General features: G+C 40.6%; 2 protein-coding genes across 3 annotated transcripts in view; one reads left to right on the forward strand and one right to left on the reverse strand.

The window, feature by feature from the left end:
- The first annotated feature begins 4,666 nt into the window (after window positions 1-4,666).
- Window positions 4,667-14,660, forward strand: THUMPD3 (THUMP domain containing 3). 2 transcript variants are annotated; one of them, XM_024217108.3, is made up of 10 exons: window positions 4,667-4,732; window positions 5,368-5,698; window positions 6,631-6,708; window positions 7,308-7,820; window positions 8,992-9,122; window positions 9,534-9,603; window positions 10,022-10,137; window positions 10,318-10,428; window positions 11,278-11,401; window positions 13,120-14,660. In XM_024217108.3, the coding sequence occupies exons 2-10, from the start codon at window positions 5,441-5,443 to the stop codon at window positions 13,249-13,251; spliced, it is 1,533 nt and encodes a 510-aa protein (XP_024072876.1). In that variant the 5' UTR covers window positions 4,667-4,732; window positions 5,368-5,440; the 3' UTR covers window positions 13,252-14,660. The 2 variants fall into 2 exon arrangements, with proteins under 2 accessions (XP_024072876.1, XP_024072877.1); XM_024217109.3 differs by having other exon boundaries at window positions 4,680-4,869.
- Window positions 14,661-14,678: 18 nt separating this feature from the next.
- The window catches only part of LOC112111901, a 30,102-nt gene continuing 26,267 nt past the window's right edge, over window positions 14,679-18,513 (reverse strand). The window contains exon 15 of the mRNA XM_026650255.1: window positions 14,679-16,069. Coding sequence (XP_026506040.1) covers window positions 15,896-16,069 — 174 coding nt within the window. The 3' untranslated portion in view covers window positions 14,679-15,895. The remainder of the gene's footprint in view (window positions 16,070-18,513) is intronic.

An 18,513-nucleotide genomic window follows, 5' to 3' on the forward strand; every position in this document is an offset into this window, starting at 1 on the left:
ACATGCAGAGCACAGTTTCACCCATGTGGGTCTTTGGCAGCTGTACAGGCAAATAACCAGCTCATTTCCATTTTCTGAAATGAGGAAGATGCTCTCTAGGGTGACTAGAACAGAATTGTAGCATAATGCTCAACACAAACTATACCTAGCAGGAGAGAATACTGACTATTGCTTAATTAAATGTGTTACTTGGGGTTTACAAGCAAGAAAGATCCAGGCCAGCTTCAAAAAGACAAATTGCAAAGCTAAATTATCTAATTTACTGAGTGGATTCTGTGAAATATTAACATGCTTATATTATACTGGAGGTTTGGAGAAGAGGGAACTTCTTGCAATTGAAGATTTTGGTTGCATTTGGTATCCTCCTCAATCAAAATGGAATAAACCCAACTACTTCACCAGTTCTCTTATTTTCATCCAGTTGCATAACTGGAATATAAGAATTGCCATAGCAGACCAGATCAGTGGTCCATCCAGTCAAAATGTTTCAGAGGATAGTGCAAGAAACCTCGCAGTGGACAATTATGGAATAACCTGACCATAGAGAAAGTTTCTTCCTAATCACCATCTATTAGTGACTGATTTATGCTCTAAAGTATGAGGGTTTATATCCCTTCTAAAAATAAAATGATTTTATCTAATGTAACTGTGCATGTTCTCATTAACCAAATAAACATCTAATCAGTTTTCAAATCCTACTCTTGGCTTAAATTATATCCTGAAGTCAAGTGATGTTGCCTGTACTCAGCAATTCTGAACATCGGGTCCTAAGTGTCTCAGGCTGGGGCACCCAAAATCAGTGGCCACTTTTGAAAATTTGGCAGCGTAGTTTGTAAACCATTTTCAAATGCTGAATGGAAAGCACTCTAGCAGCATAAAATATTCTGTATAATTTTTCATTTCAAGTTTGGGAGTGAGGGGGGGTGTGGGCTCTGGGAGGAAGTTTGGGTGCGGGCTCTGGGCTGGGCAGGGGGTTAGGGTGTGGGAGGGGGTGAGGGGTGTGGACTCTGGAGAGAAAGTTTGGGTGCAGGGTGCAGGCTCTGGGCTGGGGCAAGGGGGTTGGGATATGGGGTGGGGCAGAGGGGTGGTGCTTACCTCGAGTGGTGCGGCTCCCAAAACGACCAGCACACACCCCCCTCCGGCAGCGGCTCCTAGGCGGGTGGACCAGGGGGTCTCCGTGCGCCGCTGCCCAGAGGTGCCACCCCGCAGCTCCCATTGGCTGCAGTTCCCGGACAATGGGAGCTGCAGAGTCGATGCTCGGGGTGGGAGCAGCACACAGAGACACACAATCTCCCCCTCTTCCCCCCAGGGGCTGCAGGGACATGCCAGCCGCTTCCGGGAGCGAAGCAGCGCGGAGGGAGGCAGAGCAGGCAGGGATAGTGCTAGCTGTTGCATATTGGGGCCTCCACTGGTCAGCCGAATTCTGACCTTGTCAAGTATTATCTGGCAACAATTCTTCACTGAGTCCTCCATCCAGACACACTTCCCTTGTCCTGAGCCAGCTGCTCTCTTGAAGCCAGGTCTCCTACTCTCTCCACATATAGCTTGAGACTGAGAGTCTCAACGGTTTGGGGCATCCTTGAATGGACTGAGCTAAAGGGTTGTAGACAGCAGGCAGTGCAGTAACAGCTGTAATAGGAACAACTGATCAGTCACTTGAGCATGCAGTGATACATGGCCAGAGGGGGATGAGGAGAAAATGCATTACAGGGAGACGGATCAAATCTCTATCCAAGTGGGAACAAGGACAAATGGAAGAGGTTTCTATTCCCTATCTTCTCCCAGGAGATGGGAAGAAGAGGGTGGATAGTGAATAGGCCAGCAACAACAGCTGTCCTGCAGGCTGCCAGCACCTCTGCCACTGGGTGAATACTGAAGGACACCCCCACTTCCCCATGCACTTTCGGGTCAAATATTACACCAGTGGTCCACAAACATGTTGGATAAAGATTGCCAGGGAAATGAGAAATTAAATACCACTGTACTTTCCAATAGTTCTTTCAAGAGAACTCATCCCTCTTCATGACCCCCCCAAAATTCAGCACTGCAGAGACATTCCCTTGCAGGAGGGGGGCGGAATGAAAATTTGAAAAGGGTGTGTTTGCATATGAGTCACCAAATGCAGGGGCTAAAAAAAAAAAGTGACGTTTCATTTATTTGCTGCAATCATAACAAAGTAGAAATGAAATTATCTCCTTAAACCATTTCAATGTTAAGTGGCCAAATAAATCAACTAAATTAATTAGAGACTGGTTTGGGGGAACAAGATAAATGTCAGATGGCTAAATCTTGACAAGGTTTCTCTGCAGAATAAATCAAACTGCCCTGCAGATTGAGCAATATAGTTGGCAGAAATTCATCCATAGTACATAGTACTGTAGCACTAGTTTGTCCATATGATAATATCAAGTTGTGATGTGCAAAGAACAGGAAGGCAGGAATAAGATTAAACTGAAGAGGGCTAACAGTAAGTGGACTTCTACAATAAATTATCTGAATGGGAAAAGATCCCGCTCTCCTGGTCATGCAGTTAAATTCTCTCAAACTTACTTATGTGTTCTCTTTCTACCTTGCCTCTACACTTATAATAAATTGGAGGCCACCTAGGACCTGACTATTGTCACTATGCAGCACACTATGGAGACAGACAGACGGACACGCTCACATACACACTTTATTTGTATTGTGGTAGCACCTAGGAGATTCAGTCATGAATCAGGCATTGTACAAAAATGTAAGAGATGGACTCTGCCCCAAGGACTTGACTATTACTCCAAACACACCCTCAGTAATATGATCAGCAGTCACTTGGATTTACTTTAAAAAATAAGAAAAACTTGTACGTTTTCTATTTTAAAAAAATGCTGTGTGTGTTTAACTTGAATTGAGTTGGAAGACTGGGGCCAGGATCCCATCCCCCATAAATGAACAATGAATTGACTAGAGAGATTAGCATGCAGGACTATTGTGCTGGGGGGGAAAAGTTTAAAATCTAGTTCTGTAAATCTGACAAATACTCAATAAAGCAATGTACTGTCTTCATAAAAATGTAAAAACCTGCTATAATGCTAAATATTGAAAGAAACTTGCCTCTCATCCATCTCTGAACTGATTTAATAACTGAGGTGACTAACAGTAGCAGTATTCTCACAATGCTCTGATGGAGGTTTACCATCTCCCTACCTCTATCTACTATTGTGGCTGACACTATCACTAGGAAGGAATTTAGCCTACCTGTTTGTCTGATGGGGGCAGGATATTCATTTAAGATTTTTTTTAATGATATGGATAATCTTAAACTGTTGCCACTCAGATTGGCAGCTCCTTCTCAGACTTGACTATTAACATGTCTTCAAAGCCTATCTTTTTCTAATGCTTAGCACTAGCACAGCACTTTTATTCCTAGATAGGGTGACCAGATGTCCCAATAAAATCGGGACTGTCCAGATATTTAACCCTTTGTCCCGATCAATGTATGATTGGGACGCCATTTGTCCCGATATTCAGGTAAGGAGGCGAGCGGGAGGGAGGCGCCGACTCTGTGGGTGCTCCAACCCTGGAGCACCCACGGGGAAAAATTGCAGCCAAGCTCCCCCCTCCTCGCCTCCTTCTCCCCGGCCCAGCGCACTACATCCCCTCTCCTCCCCCCCTCCAGGCTTCCTGCCGCCTAACAGCTGTTTGGTGGCACTTAGCGTTTTCCAGGAGGGAGAGGGGAGGAGCAGGTACGCAGCACGCTCAGGGGAGGAGGCGAAGAGGTAGGGCAGGGGCGGGGACTTGGGGGAAGGGGGTGGAATGGGGGCGGGGCGAGGACGGTGCAGGGGCAGAAAGAGGCAGGGGGTGGGTGAGCACCCACCCAGCAGAGGGGAAGTCGGCGTCATAGGGGTGAGTGGCGGGCAGGGGGGTGAAGCGGTGAGCGGCGGGTGGGGGACTGAGGAGGGACGCAGCAAGCCAGCAGGGGGCCGGAGATGAGGAAAGGCACGGGGGGGGGGAGGGGCTGAGTGGAGAGGGGTCGGAGCCTGGGAGGAGCAGGGGTGGACTGTGAGCGGGGCTGATGGCACCCCAATGTGTCCCGATATTTTAGTGCAGTGATCTGGTCACCCTACCCCTAGATCTACCAACACTACATACGAGTGGGTTTCCATATCCATGCTTTACTGATAGGGACACTGAGTCACAGGAGAATCACGAGCCCAATTTGCACAAAAGCGGTGGGCGCCCCATACTTGTGAACATCTGGCTCCCAAGGAAAGGCGGCCATTGATTTCAACCGGCGTTTTGATCAGGCCGCAAAATAACGTCTTGTATCCCCTGGGACAAGTCTACAGCAGAGCTAGGCCAACAACCCCCGGGGTCTTCTGAGTCCCAGCTCACGTCCGAACTAGGAGGGGCCGGGCCCGGAGCGCGGCTCCGCGGGGAAGTCCCCCTCGGGAACCCGCTCTAGCGCCCATCAATCGACTCGGTTAGGCCCCAAGGCCACGTCTGCCGCGGGCCCTGCAATTCCAAGTAGCAAACACCCTTCAAGCCTGGTGGGCGGCCTAGTTGCCATAACAACGGGCCACAACCGAGCACTGCGCGTGAGCGTGCAACTAGGCGCCTGCGTCGCACGCACTCACGTCGGGGAAGCAGAGGGAGACCGACCCGGAAGTGCTTGGCGGCGCTTGACTTCCCGGAATCGGAAGTAGCGTTGCAGGCTCCTCAGGCGCTGCGTGCGTGGTAGTGCGCGTTGCCGCCGGTAACTAAGACGTGCGGTGCCTGGATACCGGTGTCTGTGTTTCCCCCTGCAGCATTGGGGCGGCCAGAGCTGCGTCCTTGGCAGGCAGCTCGGCCGGGGGGTCCAGGAGAGCAGCGTCCCCTGGGAGCGGGTTGGGGGTGAGCGGCCGTAGGGAAAGTGGGGAGCCCGGGAGGGGGAACCCCCCGGGACAGGCCGGGCGGCACGGGAGACTCGGTGAAGCCGTGTCCAGCCCGGTCTCTGAGGTGAAGTTTCTGTGAGGAGCTACCCGCCAGGCCGCGCGCTGCTCTCAGCCCCGTGGGGCGGGAAAGGGGGGAGCGCGTCCCGCCCCCTCCCCAAATAGCCCGGGGGGAGGGGGTTCGCTGTGGCAAAGCGGGAGCTAGGTGGCGGGGAGATCCCCTAGCTGCTCGGGCAGCATTACCCTCAACAAGCGGCTTCAGAGAGTGCTGGCTGTTGGTAGGAGTGCTCCCCTTGCATGCTGAAGGCCTTAGCTTAGTCCAGGCTCAAAATACATACGGTTTGACAGCTGGGTGACCTGGCTTAATCCACACTGGTATTTGTTCAGCCCCTCCTCGCTCAGATGAGTAGCATTACAAGTTGACTCCTATGTCATGCTTAGGCCATGTTTTTCTTTGCAGAACTGCTAGTGCCACTACATCACAGTCGTTCGGTACATAATAGACCCGCACGGGGGTCTGAAGTGCTGTCAAAATGTCAGATATTGAAGAGGCTTCTGACACCTTAGCTGAAGTGAACCTCGATGATACCCATAAACCTTTAACTGAAAATTTAGAAAGCGATCCCAACTCAAGCCTGAAAGATATCGTGGTCACTATTGGAGCTACTGTCCCAACTGGCTTTGAGTTGACAGCAGCAGATGAAGTGAAAGAGAAATTAGGATCACAGTCCAGAATAAGCAAGGACCGAGGGAAAATCTATTTTGAAATTTCAGTAGAGAAACTTTCACAGGTTTGCATGTTTTGTTCCTTGGGTAATTTTTCTAGTTTAGGAGTTTATTAGTATTCCTTTCTTACTCTTCAGGCTGGGGCTGGCCTTCTGTCCCCCCTAAAATACACATTTATCCTTTGATGTACAGGCATGTTCTAAATGGTCAATTAGTGATTTTCTGTATATGGATTGAATATTATGAATGCTAACAATGGAGTGTTCATTCTTCAGAGGTAGTGCTGGAGTCATTTATAATGTTATGATCCTCTTCAATTAATGATATATAATGCTTTTCATCCTTTTTCACCCTTACTAATTCAGTATATTCAGCAAATATTTCACATACAGCTGAAATGCAGCCACCCCTGGACTCAAACATGACTTCTATTAAACTGCAAACTACACAACTTGTAGATTTTTTTAAAAATATCATAGATATCCTATTATATCTATTCCCTTGACCGTTGTGACTAAACATGAAATGAATTTTTAAAAATATAAATATTTGTCCCCCCCATCATTATCAAAACATTCTAGTATTAAAATCTACCAATTAATATATATTTGAATACAAATTATTTAAAAACCCTTCCCTCCTTTACTTACAGTTCAAGAACTAAGTTCACATTTTTTTTTCTTCCACAACAGTAAATGAAGTCAGAAGCAAGTAACCTGAAACAGTGCAAGGAGTTTTTCTCCCTGTTCTAACTTATGTTTTTGTGATGATCACATGTGGTGCTGAAAAGGAGCTATGTGCACACAAACAATAGTAGTGGAAAAAGAATTACAGAAACTAGAAATATGTTGCGTTTTTACAATATTAAAGCATCAAATATTCAGCCTCAAAATAGTTGCACTGCTGTACCTTAAGTCTAGATGTAACCAGACCAAGTTTTAATTACAGACATTTACATATGGCTACTAACATTACCATTGTTTGTAATTTATTTTAGGTTCATCGTTTAAGATCAGTGGATAATTTATTTGTTGTTGTTCAGGAGTTTAGAGATTATCAGTTTAAAGAAACTAAGGTAAGCTATCTCTGTACCCAGATCTTCAGATAGGTGTGATTATTTTTTAAATAAATGAAAATAAAAAATAAACATTCAGTTCTTCATAAGGAAATTCCTGGATGAGGATTTTTTTTTTTCATGTAAGAATAGACTTAAAATTGTTTAGTCTTGGGGGCTGGGATTGTTTTTATTTTGTATGCCATATACTGTCTAGGTTCCTCTTAAATGTTTGTTCAAATGAAAGAACCACCCGGTAGTCTAGCACTATTCCATATTAGCTGCATATTTTGCTCAGGCAAAGTCCAGGATTGGAGTAGATGGGGTGTTGCGGGTCAGATTGAGGTGCATTATCAAAATTGACTATAGACTATCGTTCTTTAAATAATGACTTCTTAGTCCTTTAAATAATAATAATATGCATTCCTTTTCATCACTAAATCTCAAAGTGCTTTACAGAGGGAGGTAAGTCTCATTATCCCCTTTTTACAGATGAGGAAACAGACACGGGGGGGTGAGATGTGACTTACCCCAGGTCACCCAGTAGTATTTGAAAGTTGCCTATAAAATTTGCCAAAACACATTATTGAATATTCTGGTGATCCTGTGATCTTGTATAGGAAGATGCTCTAAAGGATTTGGAGGACCTGGCTAAAAAACTGCCCTGGACTAACCCTTTGAAAGTATGGAAGTTAAATACCAACCTAAAGAAGAGAAAGACAAAACATAAAAAACAAAATCAACAGAATGGTGCAAGCAAAGAAAAGCTGTGTGATGATGGAGGAAAGGACAGAGCAAATCAAAAAGATGCTGATAAAGAGTTGCTTGACCACGCACAAAATACCCCAAGCTTGAAATCTGCTGAACAGAACACAGAAAAGACACAGGAAATGATCCTAGCAGCTGACCAATCAGATGGCAAAGATGAATTCCTGAATATAACTGGAAATGAAAACCAAGCTGGCGACTGCAAGAAAGGTGAAGTAGAAGCTCAGGTGCTGAAGTTCCGTGTTACATGCAATAGAGCAGGTGACAAACATTGTTTTACATCGAATGATGCAGCAAGAGATTTTGGTGGAGCTGTGCAAGATTACTTCCAGTGGAAGGCTGACATGACCAACTTTGATGTCGAGGTACAATGCACCAGTATTTTTCAATAATATTCACATATATTTACACCTATAAATGAGTTGCTGCTTTACTTCAGAGCCTTCATGTATCTTTGCTTAAGCCAATGTGTTTATATGACACTACCGCTCCAGAGGAGAAAGTTGTTTCATAGTAGAAGCAATGACATAAATTTGATTTCTTAGAATAAAATTAATCACAGTTTATAAATACCCACATAGATAACATAAATTTGATAGTGGGCTCTTCAATCTACTGGGCAAAGGTATAACAAGATCCAATAGCTGGAAGTTGAAGCTAGATAAATTCGGACTGGAAATAAGGTGTAAATTTTTAATAGTGTAATTAACCATTGTACCAATTTATAAGGATTGTGGTGTATTCTCTATCACTGGCAATTTTTAAATCAAAATTGGATGTTTTTCCAAAAGAGCTACTCTAGTTCAAACAGGAATTAATTCAGGGAAGTCCTATGGCCCGTGTTAGCAGGAGACTAGTCTAGATGATCACAGTAGTCCTTTCTGGCCTTAGAATCTATGAATCATATGTGCATGAACCAGCTGGACAGGAAAAAATATTCATATCAGGTACTGAGTAGTTAATGTCAACTTGTGGTTTCTCATTATGGGAAGTTGGAGACTTGGAAATTAGGTTCAATCTTAAATGAACATTTTGTGTGTGTATGGGGCAGAGGGAGGGAGAGACCTGAAATGAAGCATTTATGTTGGCTCAGTATCCTTGAATACAATTCTCAGTGTTCTCTACTGGTTAGGGTACGCTACTGGGAACCAGAAGAACTGGTTTTTAATTGTTGATTTGCCACTGATACACGGTGACCTTGGGCAAGTCACTTACCCAATATCTGCTTCATAGCCTCATTTTATTATTTATTTACTTCAGAGGAGCATTTAGCTTAATGTTGAGTGCTTTGAAATCTTGGATTTTAAAAAAAAACACTATGTATGTGCAATAATAATGAGTTTTAGACAGACCCCAAAATATTATTAATGAACTTGAACACTCACATAACACTTTTCTTCCAAGATCTCAAAACTCTTCATAAACATTATTACTACTTATAAAGAATCCTGTAAGACTAAAGCACAGTGTAAATATTTAAGTACACTATTTAAAATTTCTGTTACTCCTACATAGTAGTTGTTAACTTTATCCTAGGTTCTCTTGAACATTCACAATAATGAAGTAGTGGTGGGCATTGCATTAACTGAAGAGAGTCTTCACAGAAGAAATATTACACATTTTGGACCCACAACTCTTCGATCCACCCTTGCTTATGGTATGCTCAGGTCAGTGCAGTCACTTAGTTGTGTATTATTTTTAATTGCCATGTAATGTTGTTCTAGAAACTAAGCTACTTGATTCTTTTCTGAAAAGTCCTTTTTAATTATAAACAAACAGAGTTTAAACAAACATCATGAACATTTTGTAATGATTTATAATCACTATCGTTTTGCAGCCCAGGGAAAAAAGTGTGCATTGACCATAGCCTGTGCTCATAACACTTTGTTAATGGCATCCTTATATGTCACTGTATATAAAGTTAACTAAACATTGTTTCCAAGTGGTTACTAACATTTCCTTACTTTATGGGAATAGTATAATTTGAAGAATTTAAGTAGTTCTCCAGTTTACCTTGTCTGTAGAAACTTTTGCATCTGTTAAAACTTTCCTTTAATATAGTTTCTTCTGTTCTTCAGGCTCTGTGATCCTCAGCCAACTGACATTATAATTGATCCAATGAGTGGAACAGGGGCTATACCAATAGAGGTAATCCTTCTTTTGTTCTTTATTTAAATTAGGAAAGTGGCATAAACAGTGACGTAACTGAATCCTGTATATTTTAAATGAATCAGATACATGCTGGGTAGCTTACTGATACTCAGCAAGTGAAGCAGCTAAACATCAAAGATCTCCTCAACTTTCAAACTACTACAAATATACTTACCCTTAGTGGCTTCACCTTCCTCATGCAAGCTGCAGAGGGAAGAAACTAAATCCCAGAGTATTGTCAGGTCATTGAAAATGCATGATATGAAATGGATATATTACAAGGAATATTGAAGCTGAAAGTTGACTATTACTGCTTTATTCTGCCATTTACAGGTAGTTTACTGTTTCTTTGGCTCTTTTTAATTCACCAATTCCAGCATAACAGATTTTAATCAATTTTTTTTTCCATTTTCAGGGGGCTACTGAGTGGCCTAGCTGTTATCATATTGCAGGTGATAACAATCCACAGGCTGTGAAAAGAGCAGCAAATAATATCTGTTCTTTGTTGAAGAAAAATCAGAATAAAGAAAGGTAAGAAGTGTACGTGGATTTGTGGCACAGCTGTTTGTATAAAGAAATCCCTTTCTCATGGATTTGTTTCATTTTGTTTTTAATATATTCCTGTTTGACATAATACCATGGGTATTTTTTATTTGAAAAACCTTTTTGAAGTAATAAATCATGCCTGATATTGAATGCCTTTATTTGCAGTGGTACTTCCTGGGGCATACCCATAGATACCATTCAGTGGGATATCTGCAATCTCCCCTTGAGGACCAGCTCTGTGGATGTTATTGTAACAGACATGCCATTTGGAAAGAGGTGCAAATTATCATTTTGAAATAGTTTTTAAGGTTACTATATTTGACTGAACCATGCAGCAGCATTTCCTATTGCTACTATCACTAAAGGTCTGCTAGAATTTTCAGGCTCTCAGACTCTGCCATAATTCTTGTCAGTACTTTTATAGCCTTCAACAACTTCAAAACACTTCACAAATTCTGAAAATTCACTTTACTTTGAAACATGGTATACAATGTTTAATCCAAGCATTTCTAATTTTCAAACTAATCCGTGTAGCAGTTTTAAGATACAGATTACAAAAGCTTCTGCCAGTTTCATGGTGGCTTTTATGTCATTGTGTTTTTGGAGGGTTTCATAGAATACCTTGACTCCTAATAAATATATTCAGTAAATATTGATAAAAGCCCTTATTTCATTAAAGTGCATACAGTTACAAGACATTCAGAATCACTTTTTAATGAAATAGCAGCAACTTATGTATTGCAGTGATTTGTCTGAGAGCCAGACCTGCTTATTAATTCAAGGACCTAGATTTGGGAGGAGTGGTTGGGGTGGAGAAAGGATTGCAAGTCACTTGTAGTTGCTAGATGTTTGTAACTTAACCAATGTTGCTGTTGCTATAGCTTTTAGAGCACTTACTACTAGAAAAGGCACTTGAGTGCTTTTTCTATGAGGTAATTTAATTACTTGATAAACTAACTGATGCAGTGGAGCATTAGTAATATGTCCTTTTATTGGAAGTAAAGGTGGAAAGGAAAAGGAAAAATGATCAAACTAACCCATGCAAGAAAGATTAACTGAAAATGAACTGTTTTCAACTGCTCTGCAGCAGCCTGCTCACTGTACAAGTCTAAATTTTCATTCTAGGATAGGATCTAAAAAGAAGAACTGGGATCTCTACCCAGCTTGCCTTTTGGAGATGAGTCGCATCTGCAGGCCTGGGACAGGGAGAGCTGTACTACTTACCCAAGACAGGAAATGTTTTGCCAAGGTATAGAATCACAGATTGTTCTTAGGCATTTTGTAGTGATTTTTTTTTTTTTTTAATTCTTATAAACACCCTCAAAGACAGAGAAAAGTCAACTTATGCATCAGGCCTAAAATTGTGTTCAAAATGAACTGACATTCAAATTTAAAATGTTCTTTCTAAACTAGATGCTAGACTCTCTTCTGCAGTCACCTTACAGATTCACCTCCCTTTCTAAGGAATAGATTTCTGCTGTTTAAGTTTTAGAAGTGATCATCCTTGTAATTTAGGCCTAAACTTAATAAAAAACATGTAAAAGTCATGCTTCTGACAGTACACCTCTACCCCGATATAACGCGGCCTGATATAACATGAATTCGGATATAGCGCGGTAAAGCAGCGCTCCGGGGGCCAGGGCTGCGCACTCCGGTGGATCAAAGCAAGTTCGATATAACGCAGTTTCACCTATAACGCAGTAAGATTTTTTGGCTCCCGAGGACAGCGTTATATCGGGAGAGGTGTATATTGTCTGTATAGAAACTGTTGATACACAATGTCATCCAGGTCAAATCTGAATCATTACTACAAATTTAGAGAAATTTACCTTTCAAATTTGACTTCCTTTTCTATTGTCTTTCAAATTTCTAGGCATGTTACAAAAACTAAAAGCACACACATGCTAACTGAAATATCTTCAGACACTCTTGGGGAAAAAAAATAATACACCCCACCATATCTTCCAGCTCCCTTCAAAAAATCAGCCCAATTCCAAAACTAACTGATTCTCTTCATATATTTGTCCTTTGCGCCTTCCACTCAAAAAGCCTAGGAAAACTGTCTTGCAGGTCACTGAAGCCTAATGGGTGAAGTGAATTACTAAAACATAACATATGGCACACTGTTCAACTGTGAATAGGTCAGAAAAGCAATTTAAGTGCAACTACTTACACATTCAGGATCCCCAAGTGTTTGACCTGTACATCCCAAAAGTGAAGGAGAATATAATAAACTTACACACAAAATGATAATAAGAACATTAAGGTAGCAGAGTCAAGCACATAAGTTAGGAAATATGAGAATTAAAATTGCTCATGCAACCTTAATTCAACCCCCTTGCATATGTGCATTATGATAGTCTTGATGCACATCATATAGGAAGTCCATGGCAGAGCCAGGAATAGAACACAGCTTTTCTAGACCTGTATCTTAACACAAGAAAACTTGCTTTCTCTTCTTGCATGCTTCTACCTAATTCACTGTCCATCCTGTGTACAGGAGGAGGCAAGGGTTCTGTACAAAAACAGTATGTGATCATATCAGAGTATCAGTGCACACGCCCAAGGCACTGAATGAAGGTTGCATGGTCAACTTTAATTCTAGCATTTCCTAATTTTGCAACATTAATATTCTTTTACATTTCAAAGTTCCTGCTCCAATGCATGGAAGTGCTAAAAGAAATGTTTGGCAGATTTTTTAACATTGGTGCAGCTACCACTTCCCCTAACCTCATTCTTGGAAATAGAACAATTTTCACTGAAGCTTTCTTTTTAAAAAAAAAAAAATCACTCAAGGAAGAATGAAAATTGCCTGGAAAATTTCAGCTTTCAATTATTAAAGTTTGGCAAAAATTAGTCTCTGAACACAGAGGCTCATAATGGAAATTGTTAGACAACCTTATTCATAGGCTTCAGCTCCACCTATACTAATTTTCACTTTTTTTTTTTTTTTTTTTTGCATTGTAGGCCTTGTCAAAAATGGGACACTTGTGGCAAAAGGGTCATACAGTCTGGGTGAATGTAGGGGGACTTCATGCTGCAGTTTATCTTCTGAAACGTACCTTGGAAAGAGCAGGAGAGAAAAGATCATACTGGTAACCCAACTGTCAGCAAACATACCAAGCAGCATCCACTTGCCTGAATTTCTTGGAAAGCTGTTTGCTAGAGTATATGCCTTAGATTTCTGTTGAGAATGCTGGTCCAAGGATCAGCTTGAAAAGCGTCATTTCCACTGTGTACTCTGGAACCTTTTTATTTTATTTGAAACCAAGTAGAAAAAAAGCAAATCCACCAACAGAATTACTAATTCTTTCCTGTGTATATGAATCTGCTTTACCATGTTTGTGGCATTTTTCACTTAAATGTACATGTTTTCATATTCACAAGGGAACTAGCAGGGTAACTTTGCAAAATGGTAGAATGTGTGTGAAGATCTTAAACTGCTGATGTATAAGACTACTGAAGACTGTCTTCTTGGCTGCCTTTAGTTTGAGGAGTTTTTTAGTAATAGTGTTGCTTTATGGAAGGATTTTTTTCTAATGGAGAGGTCTCCTTTTTGTTTCATTAGTTAATAGCATTGCCAAAATGTAAGAAGACTAACACAAAGTAGTGCCTCCATTTATGTTTTGCTAGAAAGGGCATCTGCTTTGCACTACAGTACCTTGATACTGCTGCCTCTGTTCTCACCTGCTACCTCAACTAAGTGCTACTTCAGTAATTGTTTACGTATTATGTATCCCTGCTGTAGGTGGGGTAGAGAAATGTAAAAAGGGGCCTTAGCAAAGTGTTTGTTTAATTTAAAATAATTGTGAAATACTGTAGCACTCTTCATATACTACTGCATATTTCTTATGTTTGGGTGGACAGATTTAGACTAGAACATGATGGCTGAGATACATTTGAATTCAACAGGCTGACTAAAAGATGCTTTAGCTGTGCCACCACCTCAACAGGAATGTGGTAACAGTTGGATGAATGCAAGCTCTAAAAGTGATTTTTTTTGTCCCTACTGTAAATGTACAGTAAGTGGTTTCTCAAGGCTGCCATCCCTCTTGTACTGGGGTAAAATGATAGTTACCAGTTTGTCAATCATCTTCCTCAAAAGTTCATGCCATCCTTCACTGTTGAAAGTGTTTAAGGGTGGAAGAGCAAATATTCAAGTTCTAGATGTTTTGGATAAGAGTTAGGTTCTTTAGGATTTTCCTGTCTTAGTTACATTCATTCACCATTTCTTGTTCTGTAGTAGACTTTCATGCAGCCCTTAATACCTACTGAACAAGACTCTTCATATAGGAAATAAAGCACCACCAACATTACAATTCTAATAAAAAGGGTATTCTATCCCTCTAATTCTTTTGCTCTTACAAACACGTTTGTTCCCCATGTGACCATGGCAATGTAACATTCAGCCACAGGGCACCGATGTTTTGTTGTTCCTCAAAAGTTCTTTGTTGCACTGAGCTTTTACTTTATGATTTTACCTGAATATAATAAAAAGTCTTAACACAGATTAGCTTGCATTTGTTGTGGTTTTATTTGCTATCATTAGCTGTAACAAAGAACACGCTTAAAGTAACTTTAAATATTTCAAATGCAGAAGATGCATTTTATCAGTTTTCTTAACAGAAGATTCAAATAAAATCAGTAACGTGCCACTCATCCCTTCTCTCCTAGACTGAACCATCAAGTGAGGATATTTTCTTGAAAATATACACACTAACACCTGAGGAGGAAAGCAGTCCTAACTGATTTGAGTCCAAGGATAGAAAACTGGCATTTTACAATATTTTAAATACATAATTATAAAAACAGTTGCCAATGAAAGTGAATCAATTTGTTTTAAGTAAACAAGTAACTGGAGGTGGGAATATACTTCTGATTCAATTAAGTTACATACACTAAAGCATGATTTTGTCATGTTTGAAAATGTAAAACAATCAGCTAACAGTAAAAGAAATAAGTACAATTGAAAAGGTTAATTAAGGCAGTTTATTTTAAAAGTAAAACCCAGGGTGGTGACAACACGTGATAGCAGCTTCTTTGCTGTTTTTTCAAGGCTGTCAGCCTGTTCGTTCATATAGACTATAGAATTCCACAACTTTGGATTCAACTTTTAAGTGTCTAAAATAGTATTCTACTGCTTTTCACTACACCAAATTCTGCATTTTTCATGCCCTATTCTTCAGCAGCAAATATTCTGACCCTTTCCTGATTTCTCTGCCGGATGGAATAATAGCCTTTTTGTACAAGGGACACCACACCAGTCTAACTATGCTATTGTTAGCATCAGCAATAAACAGTGTCATTTATAATCCAATCAATCATACTTAAGTGCATACTATCAGTAGATAACAGCTGCTATGACACTCCCAGTCAGGGTGTATTAATTATCTAGAAGAAACTTACTTCATACTCCTTCACCTGTTGATAGAAGTTGAGTAGAAGAATGGTACAGATACCAATAAGCATGTGTACCAATCATTCAAAAACAGATGATGTCTGTCAGAGGGTGTTAACATGAAGGAAAGAGCGTTTTAATGATTTAAGAAATACAGGGAAAGACAGTTCCCTGAAAGTTTTCACCATTGTAGCCTACCCTAAAAATGAAGAAACTACAGGCTTGATTTAATAACACCGCCATCTTTCACAAGATTTTGGCATCTGGAGATGGACCTTTTTGCCGCTTTAGTGGGTACTGATTGGTATCTTATAGCTTCACTGTTGACAGAAATTTGTGCACACATCAGTTCTTACACCATGGGTAAAGCCCTTTACTCATATAGGAATGTTGAAGCAGTTTGCGTTTTAATTCAATCTGTTGAACTGTGCTCTTTAAAGCTGCTTTGCGAAAAATCTGCCATTGCATCTCCTGCTGCAGCTGTTCCTTTAGCTCTGCCTCACTGGGATAGGAACGTTCCTGTGGCAAAGACATTAGACCCTAATCAAAACCTCTCAGGCACAATGCATGGTGAAAACCTCCTCCCCATCTTCCTTTATGAAAATGATTCATTTCCATTGAGTGTATAGTGAAAAAATTAATATGAATTCACTAAATTCAACAAAAAATTCAGATGAGACTTTGACTTGTAGTTGTGTGTCAGAAGCCAAACTTTAGAAGTCAAAACACTTATGAAAAACATTAAATATTCCACTAATGAGTATTTCAATCTGCATGTTCGATTGTAACAGTTATTTGTGTTGTTAGTTACATAAGCTAACCAATCAGGGTACCAAAAACAAGCCCACAAGACTTGTTATATAATGAGCTAACCACCAGCAAGTTTGAATGTTTGCCATGAGCTAGTCCGACAGCAAAAATGTTGTAGAAATTTGATCAAATAGGCAAAATTCACCAAATATGTAAATTGAATATTCTGTCATCTAATTTTTTCCATTATAAACTTATATGCTGAAGGATCTATAAATAAGGTAAAGTTTTGCTCAAACAGTTTTCCTCAGTGAAACATTACAAGTTCTTAAATATATATAGCCTTATATGTAGGGTCCATATATAGATTTTGTATTTTACTATCACTGACCTCTAGTTTTGGCTGATTTGAAATCAGCTACTACAACTTTATAGCTTTTGGAAAATGCACATTTTAACCCCGTGCATACTCAAAATGCTTAAATATTCTATTTATGTAGAGCACCTTTCATCTGAAAGCTTTTACAAATCATATATTACAGCTGACTGCTCCCATAAGAAATGCTACAGATCATATTGTACTATGCTAGCAGGAGGGGAAATATGGTCAAGGACAAAGGAGCAAACTCCTGGTGTCATTCTATATAGATTATTATACTGTGCTCATCATCATCATCATATCTGAGCACCTTCCAGTAGTGCATTAAGCAATGTGACTAACATCTATCATGTCCGCTCATCCTCCCAGGTGGAGAACCACGTGGAGTGTCTTGGTTTGGTTGATTGGGGGGGTAAGTTGTGCCATGGGATCTCTAATGTTAACAGACAGCAGATAGTGATCTGTTTTAAACAAGATACTACATGGAATCAGTTTATCCACCACAGAAAAATGAAAAGGTGTGTTGACTATGCTTTCTCTTGGCATTTTAATACCTGAGCTTTAGACTATAATGCCACTCACTTAGATTTAAAAGACTGAGTGACTGAAGTGCTGTTAAAGACTGGGACAGAAATCAAACAAAAACAAAAAACCTAAAGATGCATTTACAATCCCTCAGAGCAGTTGGTCAGTGTCTAACACCAGTTTGACTAGATCTGATTTCCAATCCATAATGAAGTACTAGCTGATTTTCTGAAACAGACGACCATGCAACTTGCACAAGGAACAGCTACAATGAATGCTAAATGAGCACCATAACTGCTGGGACAACATTTTCAAAATCAGGTGCCCAAAGAGTCTCCTGAATCCATATTCAGGTGCCTAACTAAGTGGGATGATTTTCAGAGGTGCTGTGTATCCTGCAGCTCCCAGTGAAGGCGCCCATTGTTTTAAAGGCTACAGAGTTAAAAAATAATGAGCACCCTCCCTAGTAGCTGCAGAAAGGAAGAATGACCTAGTGGTTAGGGCACTAGCCTTGGAGTTAGGAGACCTGGGTTCCAGTCCCTGCATCACCACAGACTTACTGTGTGACCTAGGGCAAGCCAGTTAGCCTCTCTGTGCCTCAGTTCCCCATCAGTAAAAGGGGCATAATAGCACTTCCCTTCCTTAGAGGGCTATTACGAAGGTAATATATACTAAAGATTGGGAGGTTTCCTAATACTATGGTATTGGGGGGCCATATAAATACCTAAGATAGAGCAGATAGATTATATGAAAAAAAAAAAAAACATTTTATACTAAGAAAAACACCTTCAAAAAATGGAGAAATTATCAATTGCACCCAGTTCCACTACACAAGCAGATAGAACTATCATATGCGTAAAGATTGCTATGATACAATCGGCCTAGCCTTTGAGTTTCTCCTTTTCATGTTAGTACAGAAAAAAAATTGAATAAATTAAACTTCCTGTAGTTAAGAATAACTACAATTTTGAGTTCTGTAACTGAGAAAAAGATAAGGCCAAAACCCTGTTCTTAACTTAAAGGTTTGCTACTAACTGCTGCCCAAGCAACAGTTTCATTTCACAAAAGTAGGTACAACTGCCAGTTACAACACTGTGTGAATGAATGCTGCCAGAACTTGTGTCACTTACCAGAAGCTTCCTGGAGCAAATGAAAAATGTGGGCTGCCGTCCATGTAACATTAGAGCCTGTCTGCTACCAAAATGCCTTGAAGATGGGAGGAAATTCCCAAGTTCTAAAATAGCCCAACGTAGCTACCTTTTCTCACAAGCTCATGTTTACCAGGAAACTGCCATCAGCTCAAACACCC

Source organism: Terrapene carolina, unplaced genomic scaffold, assembly GCF_002925995.2.
Source record: "Terrapene carolina triunguis isolate 2854851 unplaced genomic scaffold, T_m_triunguis-2.0 Scaffold89, whole genome shotgun sequence".
NCBI lineage: Eukaryota > Metazoa > Chordata > Testudines > Emydidae > Terrapene > Terrapene triunguis.